General features: G+C 45.1%; 1 protein-coding gene, 1 long non-coding RNA gene and 2 other non-coding genes across 4 annotated transcripts in view; 1 reads left to right on the top strand and 3 right to left on the bottom strand.

Annotated features, from left to right (window-relative positions):
• The first annotated feature begins 645 nt into the window (after window positions 1-645).
• On the top strand, window positions 646-6,201 carry LOC107295996 (toll-like receptor 5). Its single transcript, XM_015825333.1, has 2 exons — window positions 646-710; window positions 4,191-6,201. Exons 1-2 carry the CDS (start codon window positions 665-667, stop codon window positions 6,122-6,124), a joined length of 1,980 nt encoding a protein of 659 aa, XP_015680819.1. The 5' UTR covers window positions 646-664; the 3' UTR covers window positions 6,125-6,201.
• Window positions 6,202-8,363: 2,162 nt separating this feature from the next.
• LOC114923240 lies at window positions 8,364-8,508 on the bottom strand. The gene has a single exon (XR_003810594.1). It is a non-coding gene; the product is annotated as a small nucleolar RNA SNORA79 (small nucleolar RNA).
• A 2,812-nt stretch (window positions 8,509-11,320) lies between these two features.
• Window positions 11,321-11,401, bottom strand: LOC114923241. Its single transcript, XR_003810595.1, has one exon. It is a non-coding gene; the product is annotated as a small nucleolar RNA SNORD126 (small nucleolar RNA).
• Window positions 11,402-11,466: 65 nt separating this feature from the next.
• LOC107295997 overlaps window positions 11,467-11,945 on the bottom strand; it is a 4,773-nt gene continuing 4,294 nt past the window's right edge. The window contains exon 3 of the long non-coding RNA XR_001549078.1: window positions 11,467-11,559. This is a non-coding gene — a long non-coding RNA (uncharacterized LOC107295997). The remainder of the gene's footprint in view (window positions 11,560-11,945) is intronic.

An 11,945-nucleotide genomic window follows, 5' to 3' on the forward strand; every position in this document is an offset into this window, starting at 1 on the left:
GGGGCATGGGAGGCTTCTAACCTGCACATCCATCCTCCATTGTGACACAACCATGATTTACTTAACCACTGTAGTGATTCGCTCGACAACCGTGGCTGACCATAACTGACCAGAGAGTTTGCTTTGTAGGGACACCCGTGCATTTAACGGTCAATCTCACGTGAAGCATGCAATCTTAAGAGGAAACGATAATATCTTGAATAAATGTTGCAGAAACCAACTTCCTCCAGAGCTGAAGGGTGCATCTCTCTGAAACAAGGTCCTGGTTGCTTAAAATGTCCCACTTTACCCAATAATGGAAAGTCAATCGGCCTCTGTTTGCCCCTCAACGTGACTCATGGTTTTATTTGAGCTCTTTCTAAAGGTCGGTTGACCTGGGGAGACCTGCCGGAGGAGTACAGAGTGTGTGTGTGTGTGTGTGTGGAGAAACAATCACGAAATGCTGGGGGGGTGTGTGTGTGATGGTGCAGAATTTCTCTGCCACTTCCCTGTTGTGCAACTCTTCACGTTTTGTCCACAGTCACCTCTGACGTGGGGTTGGGAAGGATGGGTGGTTCCAGTGGCATTTATATGGGACAGTGCCAGTGCCAACCGCACACACACCAAAGAGAGACCTACACTTGCCACCCAAAGCAGGAGGATTTGTTTCGTTCCACACGACAGTATGGCTGTGTCCTTCCAGCGGTGGCCCCCGTGGAGGATTCAGAAAGGTGAGTCCCATAACGGGGTGGTGGTGGTAAAAGTTGAAATTCAGCATTGCTTTTAAAGTTGGGAGACGCTACATATTATACTAACTAAAATTTGGCTGACCGCTTTGTGGTTTAATAGTGTCAACCCACCCAGGAGGGTTTGTACACAATGGCTTATCAGGTAGGACCCCCACCAACTGTATTGGATTCAAGACATTGTGGATGAACAAACTATCAATGAAGGAGAATCTTTGTAGCTCAGGGTTGAAATGAGGGGTCCTTGGTGCTCTCTGAGCTGGGTTGTTTCCTTGCAGACATTTCATGACCCAACTAGGTAACGTCATCAGTGCTAGTGTGGAGTGCTGTTTGCTGTCAGTTTATATTCTGGTGTCTTGCCTGTCTGGGTGGGAGGGGGGTCTTAGCGATTCTTTGGTTGGGCTGTTTACTAATGTCTCTGTGGCAGTTTCTTGATTGGAGTATTGCTTACTTGATTAGTCTGAAGGTGACCTTGGAGTTAAACTATGCTGATCTAGGTGTGGATTCCTGGTGAAGTGGTGCTGGAGTGCTGAACAAACTATGACTTAATGTAATGTGTAATGCCAGAGGTCTGTAGATTTTACATGAGTTAGAAAAGAGTGGAAAATTACTAAAAATGTTTAAGTTGAAGAGAACATGTAGCTCATTGCCTACATGTACACAGTACTTGATTACTGTGCCAATTTATACTGCACTGGTGAGACCACACTTGGAATTCAGCATTCAGTTTCGTTCTTCGTGGTATAAAAATGATATTGAGACTCTGGAAAGAGTGCAGAGAAGAGCAACAAAGAGGATTGGGGAACTGGAGGCTAAAACATATGAAGAACGGTTGCAAAAATTGGGTTTGTCTATAGTGAAAAAAAGGACCAGGAGAGACATGATAGCAGTGGTCCAATATTTGAGGGGCTGCCACAAAGAAGAGGGAGTCAAGCTATTCTCCAAAGCACCAGAAGGCAGGACAAGAAGCAACAGATGGAAGCTAATCAAGGAGACAAGCAACCTAGAACTAAGAAAAAAATTCCTGACAGAACAATTAATCAGTCAGACGGCTTCCCTCCAGAAGATGTGGGTGTTCCAACACCAGAGTTTTTTTAAAAAACAAAGATTCAGCATCCATTTGTCTGAAATAGTATAGGGTCTCCTGCTAGAGCAGAGAGTTAGATTACAAAACCTCCAGGATGTCTTCCAACTTTATTATTCTGTATTCTGTATGTGCACAATAACATTGAACCACAAAGGAACCAAATGGTTAATAAAATAGCAATTTTTACAGCCCTCTCTAAGCGGTTTACAGAGTCAGCATTTTGCCCCCAACAATCTGGGACCTCGGAAGGATGGAAGGCGGAATCAACCTTGAGCCAGTGAGACTTGAACTGCCGATAGTCGGCAGTCAGCAGAAATAGCCTGCAGTACTGCATTCTAACCACTGCACCACAACGGCTGAAAACACACTGAATTAAAAAAAAAAAAGCCAGTTTAATGCTAACCAAGTTTAACATTCTATGTGAATGCTAAGTTTTAGCTGACTTGGTTTGTGAAGATAAACTCTCACCAAAAGGGGAGCCAATATATATGTTCCACAGGCCTCATTTAGTGAAATTAGAAACACACAGAGGGCGTTCCTTTAATGGTGGAGTTTAAATGTTCATCCTTCTTCAGATTCTAGCATATCCAATTCACAATTCTGCCAAAGTGGCTAAGAAAGGCTGGCTAGCTGATATAGAACATGGTTTATCCCAAATGATAACTCGTTTAACCATCATTTTGTGAAGTGGCCACCAAAGTCTGGATTCGCACATTACACTATGCTAAACCCAAATCAGCTTGTTTTTCTAAAGCACTAAGCCAAAATGAAAAAAACCCAAGTCATCACTTTCCCTTTGCACTGACAAATGTATGATGAGTTTATCCATGTTTATTAATATGCACCACTACCAGATAGTTCAGGGGTCTTCAAACATGGCACTTTTAAGACCTTGTGGACTTCAACTCCCAGAATTCCTCAGCCCTCATGGCTGGTTGAGGAATTCTGGGAGTTGAAGTCCACAGGTCTTACTCCTAAGCTAGCTGGTTGGCCCTTCTGACCTCTTCCACAGTGTAGTAAGAATGCACCCCCCCCCAATCCCTTCCCTGTACCCTTAAAGACACAGGAATCAAGTGCAAAGCAAGAAAATAAAGAAACACAAACTCCATTTTTTTTTCTTTAATTTGCCTCAGGCGTGTCACGCGTCACAATGTTGCAATCGGAGACTGAAAGGCTCCAGCAATTGCGAAAAGCTTTAGCTTTAAATTAAGTCGGTTTACCTTCAAAGAAAACTTTCTAAAAGCCAGACAGACTCAATTAAAGGGGGAAAAACTAATTACATTTGTTTAAAGGGATTAAACCTTTCCTGATGTCTTTTTTCCCCTCCCCCCACCCAAACCACGTTATTTTATAGCAGTGGTTCTCAACCTGTGGGTCGGGACCCCATTTGGGGTCGATCGACCATTTCATGGGGGTCGCCAAGCAAGGCTGTCCGCCATTTTTTTTGTCCGCCATTTTTTTCCCCTTTTCCNGCGGGTGCCTTACCTCCCTTGGGCTGGGCCAGCTGGTGGTCGGCCTGCTCCGTCTCTGCCGCTTGCCAGCTACGCCTCGGCCGGCGCAAGGGGCGGAACCACGCATGTGCGGCGCTCCCGGGCAGGGAAAGTCCTCGACTTATGACCGGTTAGGTAGTCCTCAACTTACGACCGGTTTAGTCCTCGACTTACGACCAGTTTAGTCCTCAACTTACGACCGGTTTAGTCCTCGACTTACGACCGGTTGGGGTCACGGCATTAAAAAGGTTGAGAACCACTGTTTTATAGCTTCTCCTCTCTTCCCCCTTTTCTTCAGTTCACCTCCAGCTCCCAGCTGCTTCTGGAAGTGCCAATCAGCTGGAGCCCTGCCGGCTCCTGGGGCTTCTGCGGAGCCCAGACAGTCCTGCAGCTGCCTCTCCCCCAGGCTTGGCCCGCTTGGGCTCATTCCCCTCCCCTGCTGCACTTGGCTAGCAGTCACGTAGCAAAGTACCATAAGTGGTCACCGGTTGAAAATCCCTGACTTAGACACCCATCTAAACCAAGTTATTTATTTATTGTTAAGTTGAATAAGGTGTCCTGCTTTGGGCAGGGGGTTGGGCTAGATTTCTGAGGTCCCTTCCATCCCTAAGATTCTATGATTCCAACACATAAGACCGGTGTTTCTCAACCTTGGCCACTTTAAAACATGTGGACTTCAACTCCCAGAACTGAAGTCTTAAAACGGCCAAGGTTGAGAAACACTGTATTGGACACTAATCCCGTGTTGTTGAGTTGCATGGTCCGCCCACAAGCCCTGTGAGCAATGGTTAAGGCTCCACCTGACCAGTTGATTCCTAGAAAGAGCAATTTTATCAGTGGCAATAAGGCTAGGAAGCTAATCAACCCTTTCCTTTCTCTTCATTTCAGTCTCCCTCAGCACAATCCTGTTCGTCTCGGTAGCCTTGAGTTCTGCCACCGATGCGTTTTCCCGATGCTCCACTAGCAAAATCAAGAACCGGATGGTGGCCAACTGCCAAGCCCAAGGCCACAAGGCCATCCCCAACGTGCACGTGTCCACTCAAGTCCTCTTGTTGAATTTTAACCTCCTCTCCACCATCCAGATGTCTTCCTTCCCACGGATGAGTGCCTTGAAGATGCTGTCATTGGGGATACAATCGGGAGGCCCTCTCTATGTTGGAGAGAGGGCCTTTGCAAATGTGTCCAACATCACTTTCCTAGATTTGGGGGGCAACGGGAACGTGTCACTGCACCCCAACGCATTCCAGGGTTTGACCCAACTCAAGACATTACTCTTGGATGTTAATGGTTTTGACCACAGAATCCTGGAGAAGGGCTATTTCCAAGACCTTTCATCGCTGGAAGTCTTGGACCTTAAAGGAAACCACCTTGATCGGTTCAGACCAGATCCAACCTTCCAAGGACTGAAAAAATTAAGGGTCCTTCAGCTGAAACTCAACAAAATTCGGGCAATTTGTGGGGATGACCTCCAGTATCTCAGTGGGCGCCATCTGACTTTCCTTGACCTGTCCTCCAATCGATTGTCAAGCGATCCTTCTTGCAGCAACAACCCATTTCGCAACATCACCCTGGGCACCTTGGACATCTCTTCCAACCCATGGAACGTGTTGCGAGTTGAACAGTTCCTCAAAAGCCTGAATGGCACACAGATCCAGAACCTCAAGGTGCAACATTCAGGAGCTATTGGGAGTGGGTTCGGGTTCAAGAACTTGAAGGACATTTCAGCTACCACGTTCTCTGGGCTGCGTCACAGCCGTATCTGGACTTTTGACATGTCTCATGGTTTTCTCAATGTCCTGAACGCCTCTGTCTTCTCAAGCTTACCAGATCTCAACACCTTGCTCTTGAGATCCAACCAGATTAATAAGATTCAAAATGGGGCATTTTCAGGGTTAAATAAGCTCCAGGTCCTTGATTTGTCCGACAATCTTCTTGGAGAGCTGTACACAGAAGGACTGGAGGATTTGAAATCCTCTCCTCTGCAACGTCTCATTCTGAAGTCCAACCACATTGGAATTGTTCAGCATGATGCCCTGATGGGTCTAAAGTCTTTGCAATTTCTTGACCTGCAAGACAACGCTCTTGGCCGAGTTCCCAATGGGAATCTCCCTTCCTTGCTGCAGCTTAATTTGGGGCAAAACAGGATCCAGGATACCTGGGGCATACAAAAACTTGGCCCAAATCTGATCCATCTTGATCTCTCTTCCAACCGTCTAACGGACCTGGCAAACGTCTGGCATCAACTCGCCGAGATTCCCCACTTGAAGTTCCTGAATCTCTCCAGCAACCACCTGGCAAGTTGTTCACGAGTTGAGAACTCTCCGAGGCCACTAACACAACTGGACCTTTCTCACAACGATCTGGGAAACATTTGGGCCACCCAGAAATGCACGGACCTCTTCCAGGATTTGGAGAAACTGCTGGTGCTGAATCTCAGCTCCAATCACCTGCGCGACTTGCCTGGAAATCTTTTCCACGGTTTGGCGTCTTTAGAAATCCTGGATCTCGGGGCCAACATGTTGTACAAACTTCCAGATCAGATTTTCTCTAGTTTGAAATCCCTGCATGCTCTCAGCGTCCGTGGAAATCCGTTGCTGACGCTCTCACCTTCCTCGTTTCAACCAGCGAGGCAGTTGCGATTCCTGGATTTGAGGGAATTGTCTCTAGTTTGCAGTTGTGACCTCAAAGGTTTCCAGAACTGGCTACAGAACCAAAACGCGATGGTCAGGGCATTTGAGCTTCTTCTGACTTGCGTTCAGACCAGCTTTGATTTCCAGAGGCAGCCCCTGCCTCAGTTCCTGCGCAACAACTGTGTCTCTTAGCCAATGGACACATTTTCCCTCTGTGTGCACCTAGTTTTGGAGGAAAGGAAGCTGGAACAAAATGTCTACGATGCCCCTTCTTCCTGGGACTACAACTCACAGAATTCCCGGCCAGCAAAAAGTTAGGGGGCCGGCAGGACTTTTTCCCTTTCCTGGAAATCTAACAGTGAAAACAATTTGGCTGGAAAAGAGGAATTGTAATTGCAATAAAAGTAGTTCTCAACTTATGACTTTTGAGACCCAAATTTTGCTAAGCAAGTCGGTTAAGTGAGTTTTGCCCCATTTTACGACTTTTCTTGCCAGTTAAGTGAGTCATAGCAGTAACACGGTTGTTAAGTGAAATCTGGTTTCCCCCATTGACTTTGCTCATCAGAATGTTGCAAAAGGGGATCACATGACCCAGGGATACTGAAGCCATCATAAATACGAGCCAGTTGCCAAGTGTCTGAAGTTTGATCATGTGACCATTGGGATACACCAATGGTCTTGTGAAAGACAGTCATAAGTCACTTTTTCAATGCCATTGTAACTTTGAACAGTCACTAAATTAACTATTGTTAAGTCGAGAACTACTGTACAGGATATGTATAAACCATCACGCTGGGAAAGTTTATTGTAATGTTAGTAAATGTGAAAAAATAGAGGTGGATTCATAATTTGTCTATACTGCCACTGTCTGAGCTGAGCTTGTATGTTTGTAAATAAACTAACAGTGTAGAAAATAAAATTCTGCCTAATAACTTCTTTCAAAGGAAATAAAACCAAGTTTGATTGCCAATCTTGGAAATTTTAAATAGGCATGAAATGAAGGGGAGAAGAATTCTTAAAACTGACCTGTGGTGCTACCTGCTATTGGCTGTATTCACACAAGGACGAACTCCCAGATATTGCTGAGACAGGCTTTATCATTCGACTCTGGGAACGCTGACGCTGGCCTTGTACGACCACGTGGGGAATAAAAAAAATGGCAGCCCCTGGATCAGCGGTTCTCAAACTTCCTCACAAGATGGTGCCCTTAGTGTCGCTGAAGTATGACACTGCAAACAGATCTGCAACAAAATTTAGACTATGCTGCAATGCCGGTCAGTTTGTTGTGCTCCTCTAGGTTAGTCCGTGTTCCTCCAGGTTAGTTAGTCTGAGCCTTCTTTGTAAGGTCAACGAATTGATCTTTGTGATTTGTCCCTTTTTCTTATTTTTAAAAATAAACATAAATTAACAGGTAGTCCTCGAGTTAAGACTGGTCACTTAGTGAGGATAAAGGGTCTGGAGATTAAATGGAGGTTTTTAAGAAGAGGTGGGACAACCTTTGATTGGGATAATATAAGGTCTGCTGCCTTGGGCAGAGGGTAGGACTAGATGATCTCCAAGATCCCTTCCAACCATAGGATTCTATGACTCTAAGGCTACTCCTTTCTTTATATTTTCCCTGCTGCTTAAATAAAACATAGAAAGGGACCTTGGAGGTCCTTCTGGTCCAACCCTCTCCAAATTCACGCTGTGATCCACCCATTCAGGACAATTTTAAAGGTGTGTCTTTAAAGTCCACTTGTTCAGTGACTGCGTTTAAAATGCAAACATTCACTCAGTTTTGCAGTAAAATTGAGAAGCAAGAAAACGCCTTAAGGCAGGAACAGAAATCTCCAATGGAGCCAGGTCAGCTGAAGAGTACAAAAAGAACTCCCAAATATACTGTGTATATTTTATTTTATGCAAAGTTTTGACACCAGTATCCAACGGATTTACCCCTAAGGCCAATCCCACGGGTTTAGCTCAGCTCACTCAGTAGGTACATAAATTGCAAGTGTCCTCCTGTTCGGTTCAGAGTTGAGCATTTGTTAATTGGAACAACCCTGAACTGCATTTAATTCAGACAAGAAATGTATTGAAGTTATCAATTTGCTAAGTGAAATGTGCAGCACAGTTTACTCATTTCTAGAGGATTCTCTGTGTTATTCCAACACACCGTTGGCCAATTCTTCTGTTTCCTCATGTGCTTTCTTTTGAACGGTTAGCAAGGAAGAACGGTTTTCCTTCTGAAATATATTCAACAACATCCCTGTGGGGGGAAAAGCATAATGCAGAAATTTAGACATATAATTCAAGCTATGAAAAAAAAAAAAAGGACAGAGCAGTATCGATGCCCAGATGCTGATTTCAGCTCACAGTTTTGCATTCTACGTATTTCACGCAAATAGCCAGGATCTTCAAACACTGGAACAGTCGCATTTGTTGCTCTTTAGAATGTGTGGCCCCGCAAAATTCAATCGTGCCACAGATGGCCAACCCACCTAAAGACACTCTTGAGTGAAGAAAGGCCATGTTAGTATCTGATGACATAAAATCCCACTGTTTGAAGCTTGCAGCAGTGAGAGGAACAGTCATCAAGCATTTATAAAACCTTTGGACTGCTTAAACCAGTGGTTCTCAACCTGTGGGTCGGGACCCCATTTGGGGTCGATCGACCATTTCATGGGGGTCGCCAAGCAAGGCTGTCCACCATTTTTTTTGTCCGCCATTTTTTCCCCCCCTTTTCCGGCGGGTGCCTTACCTCCCTTGGGCTGGGCCAGCTGGTGGTCGGCCTGCTCCGTCTCTGCCGCTTGCCAGCTACGCCTCGGCCGGCGCAGGGGGCGGAACCACGCATGCGCGGCGCTCCCGGGCAGGGAAAGTCCTCGACTTACGACCGGTTGGGTAGTCCTCGACTTACGACCGGTTTAGTCCTCAACTTACGACCGGTTGGGGTCACGGCATTAAAAAGGCTGAGAACCACTGGCTTAAACGATGAAAACGCGGATACCCATCACGCCCGTCTCTTCTTCCCCTCTCCTGCGCATTGTGCCTTCTTAGATTGTGAGCATGAATATTTTACTGGAATACCACTAGGTGAAGACATTGATAAAACTTAAGTAAGATCCTGTAGTTGTCGGAGAAGAACTCTATATTTAACAAACAGAGGTTATATAATTGGTCCTTTTTTTCGTAGTTGTGAATGTAATAATTTCACCCCCCTTTACTACCAAAAGTGGGTTAAGAACAACCTTAGAAGTTAGGACATTTTTTTTTTCAGCAATTCTTGGGGTTAGCAACCAAATACTTTGACCTATTGGCAGTAAAAAGTCTGTAATACAGAAACCGTTCTTGTCTTCTCTCTTTTATTGTCAAAGGTAGTTCAGAGTGAGAAACTTTCCATTTGAAAGGAGAATACTTGTAGCACAGGGTTGAGATGAGGGCTTCTTGGTGGTCTCAGACAGCTCCAAGGACCCCTCATTTTCAATTTTGTTTCTATACTGCAAAACCAAAGTTGGGTCAAGGATACAGAATCAGTCCTCGGGTTACAACCACAATTGAGCCCAAAGTTTTTGTCACTAAAGGCAACTGATGAGTTTTGCCCCATTTTATGACCTTTTTGCCACAGTGGTTAAGTGACTCATGCAGTCCTTAAGCAAATCTGGCTTCCCGCGTTGACCTTGCTTGTTGGAAACCAGCTGGGAAAGTCGCAAAAGGTGATCATGTGACAATGGGACAACCCTCATAAATACAGACCAGTTGCCTAGCGCTGCGAAGGTTGCAAGTGTGAAAATTGGTCGTAAGTCACCTTTTTGAGTGCTGATGTAACTGAGAATGGTCACTAAGCAAATGGTTGTTCATTTGAAGACTACCTGTTCAGGAACAATCCATGATCTTGTACATAGGAAGAATACAGAATACAGAGTAACAAGAGTTGGAAGGGACCTTGTAGGTCATCTAGTCCAACCCCCTTGCCCAAGAAGCAGGAGACCCTATGCCATTTCAGACAAATGGCTGTCCAGTCTCTTCTTAAAAAGTTTCAGTGTTGGAGCACTCACAACTTCTGGAGGCAGGTTGTTCCACTGGTTAATTGTTCTCACGGTCAGGAAGTTTCTCCTTAGTTCTAGGATCAGTTTCTATCCGTTGTTCCTTGTCAGGCCTTTGGGTGTCAGGCCTTTGGAAAACAGGTTGACCCCCTCCTCTCTGTGGCAGCCCCTCAAATATTGGAATACTAACAGGTCACTCCTGATCCTTCTCTTCACTAGACTAGCCATGCCCAGTTCTTGCAACCGTTCTTCATCATGGTTTAGCCTCCAATCCCCTAATCATCTCCGTTGCTTTTTTCTGCACTCTTTCCAGAGCCTCCACTCCTTTCTACAATATTGTGACTAAAACTGGATGCAGTACTTCAGGTTGGCCTTACTAAGGCTTTATAGAGCGGTACTAATACCTCACGTGATCTTGATTTAATCCCTCAGATAGTGCAACTTAGGATTGCACTGATCACCATACAGCAAAGATGGGACTTTATTGATTTAATCTCCTTGCAGGAAAAAAGGAAAAGGCAGCCCACCTCTCAAGCACAGGTAAATCCAGTTCCAATGGCCAGGACCCCCGCCCCCCCCACCCCAAGTCAAATGGCCCCATTGTGGATGCTTGGCAACTGGCTCACATTTTTGGCCATTTGCTGTGTCCCAGTCACCTGACCACAATTTACATGTTTGCCGAACTAGTGTTTACTTGTTTTTTGACAAAAATGCCACAGCAAACATGGGTTCACTTAACAACCAACACACACACACACACACAGTTGTTTTAAAATTGGGTTGGTTACGTGAGTGACCCTCTTTACAATTGTCACAACTTAAAATGGCAATGAGTCGATTCCATTATGGTCCAGGGCTCCTGTTTGTGGGAAACCCCCCAAGATGGGATATGTAGTCTTAAGCATCCAAAGTCCTTGGTCAGTGTTCCATTTGCTATATATACAGGTAGTCCTCGACTTACGACAATTGAGCCCCAAAATTTCCGTTGCTAAGTGAGACACTTAAGTGAGTTTTGCCCAATTTTACATTTCTTGCCCCAGTTGTTAAGTGAATCACTTAAGTTATTAAGCTAGTGACACGGTTGTTAAGTGAATCTGGCTTTCCCCTTGACAAGCCAGGTCGCCAAAGGGGATCACGTCGCCCCGGGACCCTGCAACCGTCATGAACATGAATCGGCTACTAAGCGTCTTGCTTCTGATCAGGTGACAATGAGGATGTGGCAACACTTTTTTCAGTGCCGTTGTAACTCTGAACGGTCACTAAATGAACTGTTTATAAGTCCAGGACCACCTGTCACTCATTTCGCTCAAGAGGGATGCATTCAAGAGTTAACACCATCTCTGTGAAGACAGCTGTGTGCAAACCGGCTCTGCTCAGGGCATGTTTCTAATCATGGTTTATTATCAGGTGAAACACGGACAGAACATGCAGTTCATCATAGCAGAAAATCCTATTAATATTTCCAAGTCAAAAAAACAAACAAACCCCAGAAACCAGTAAAAAACCAAGATACCTTTTTCCGTCCTCGTCATAGCGACTTCCAGGATTCCTTCAGCCCCTCTTGCGATGCAGCTGCTCCCTCAAGACCAGGCAGCCCTCAATGCTCTGGAGAAGAGACCGGATATCAGAAAACACCTTCGCTCGATTAGAATCTCCATGCCGCCTAAAAAGGACTGTACGGCACTCAAGACATGGGGTGGGGGGGGGATGAAATTCTGCTTTGGGTTTTTCTAATTAATTTATTATTACAGAATTTGCTAAGTATTTACTAAGAAAAAAGTTGAGGCTGTTAATGTCAACGCTGCAAATACTGTATATTCTTGCTTTGACAATGTGCAGAACTGTCTGGTATATATATAGTTAAACCAGCAACTAGGAAAGAGGGAGGAGCATAAGGATAGCCCGGGAGAAAGAAACCGGAAGTAAATCACATCTTTCAAGTTGATTGGAAGATGTGAACCATGACCCTACAATAAGGGAGTGGACAATGT

Source organism: Protobothrops mucrosquamatus, unplaced genomic scaffold (assembly GCF_001527695.2).
Source record: "Protobothrops mucrosquamatus isolate PMUCROS unplaced genomic scaffold, P.Mucros_1.0 scaffold2599, whole genome shotgun sequence".
Taxonomy (NCBI): Eukaryota; Metazoa; Chordata; class Lepidosauria; order Squamata; family Viperidae; genus Protobothrops; species Protobothrops mucrosquamatus.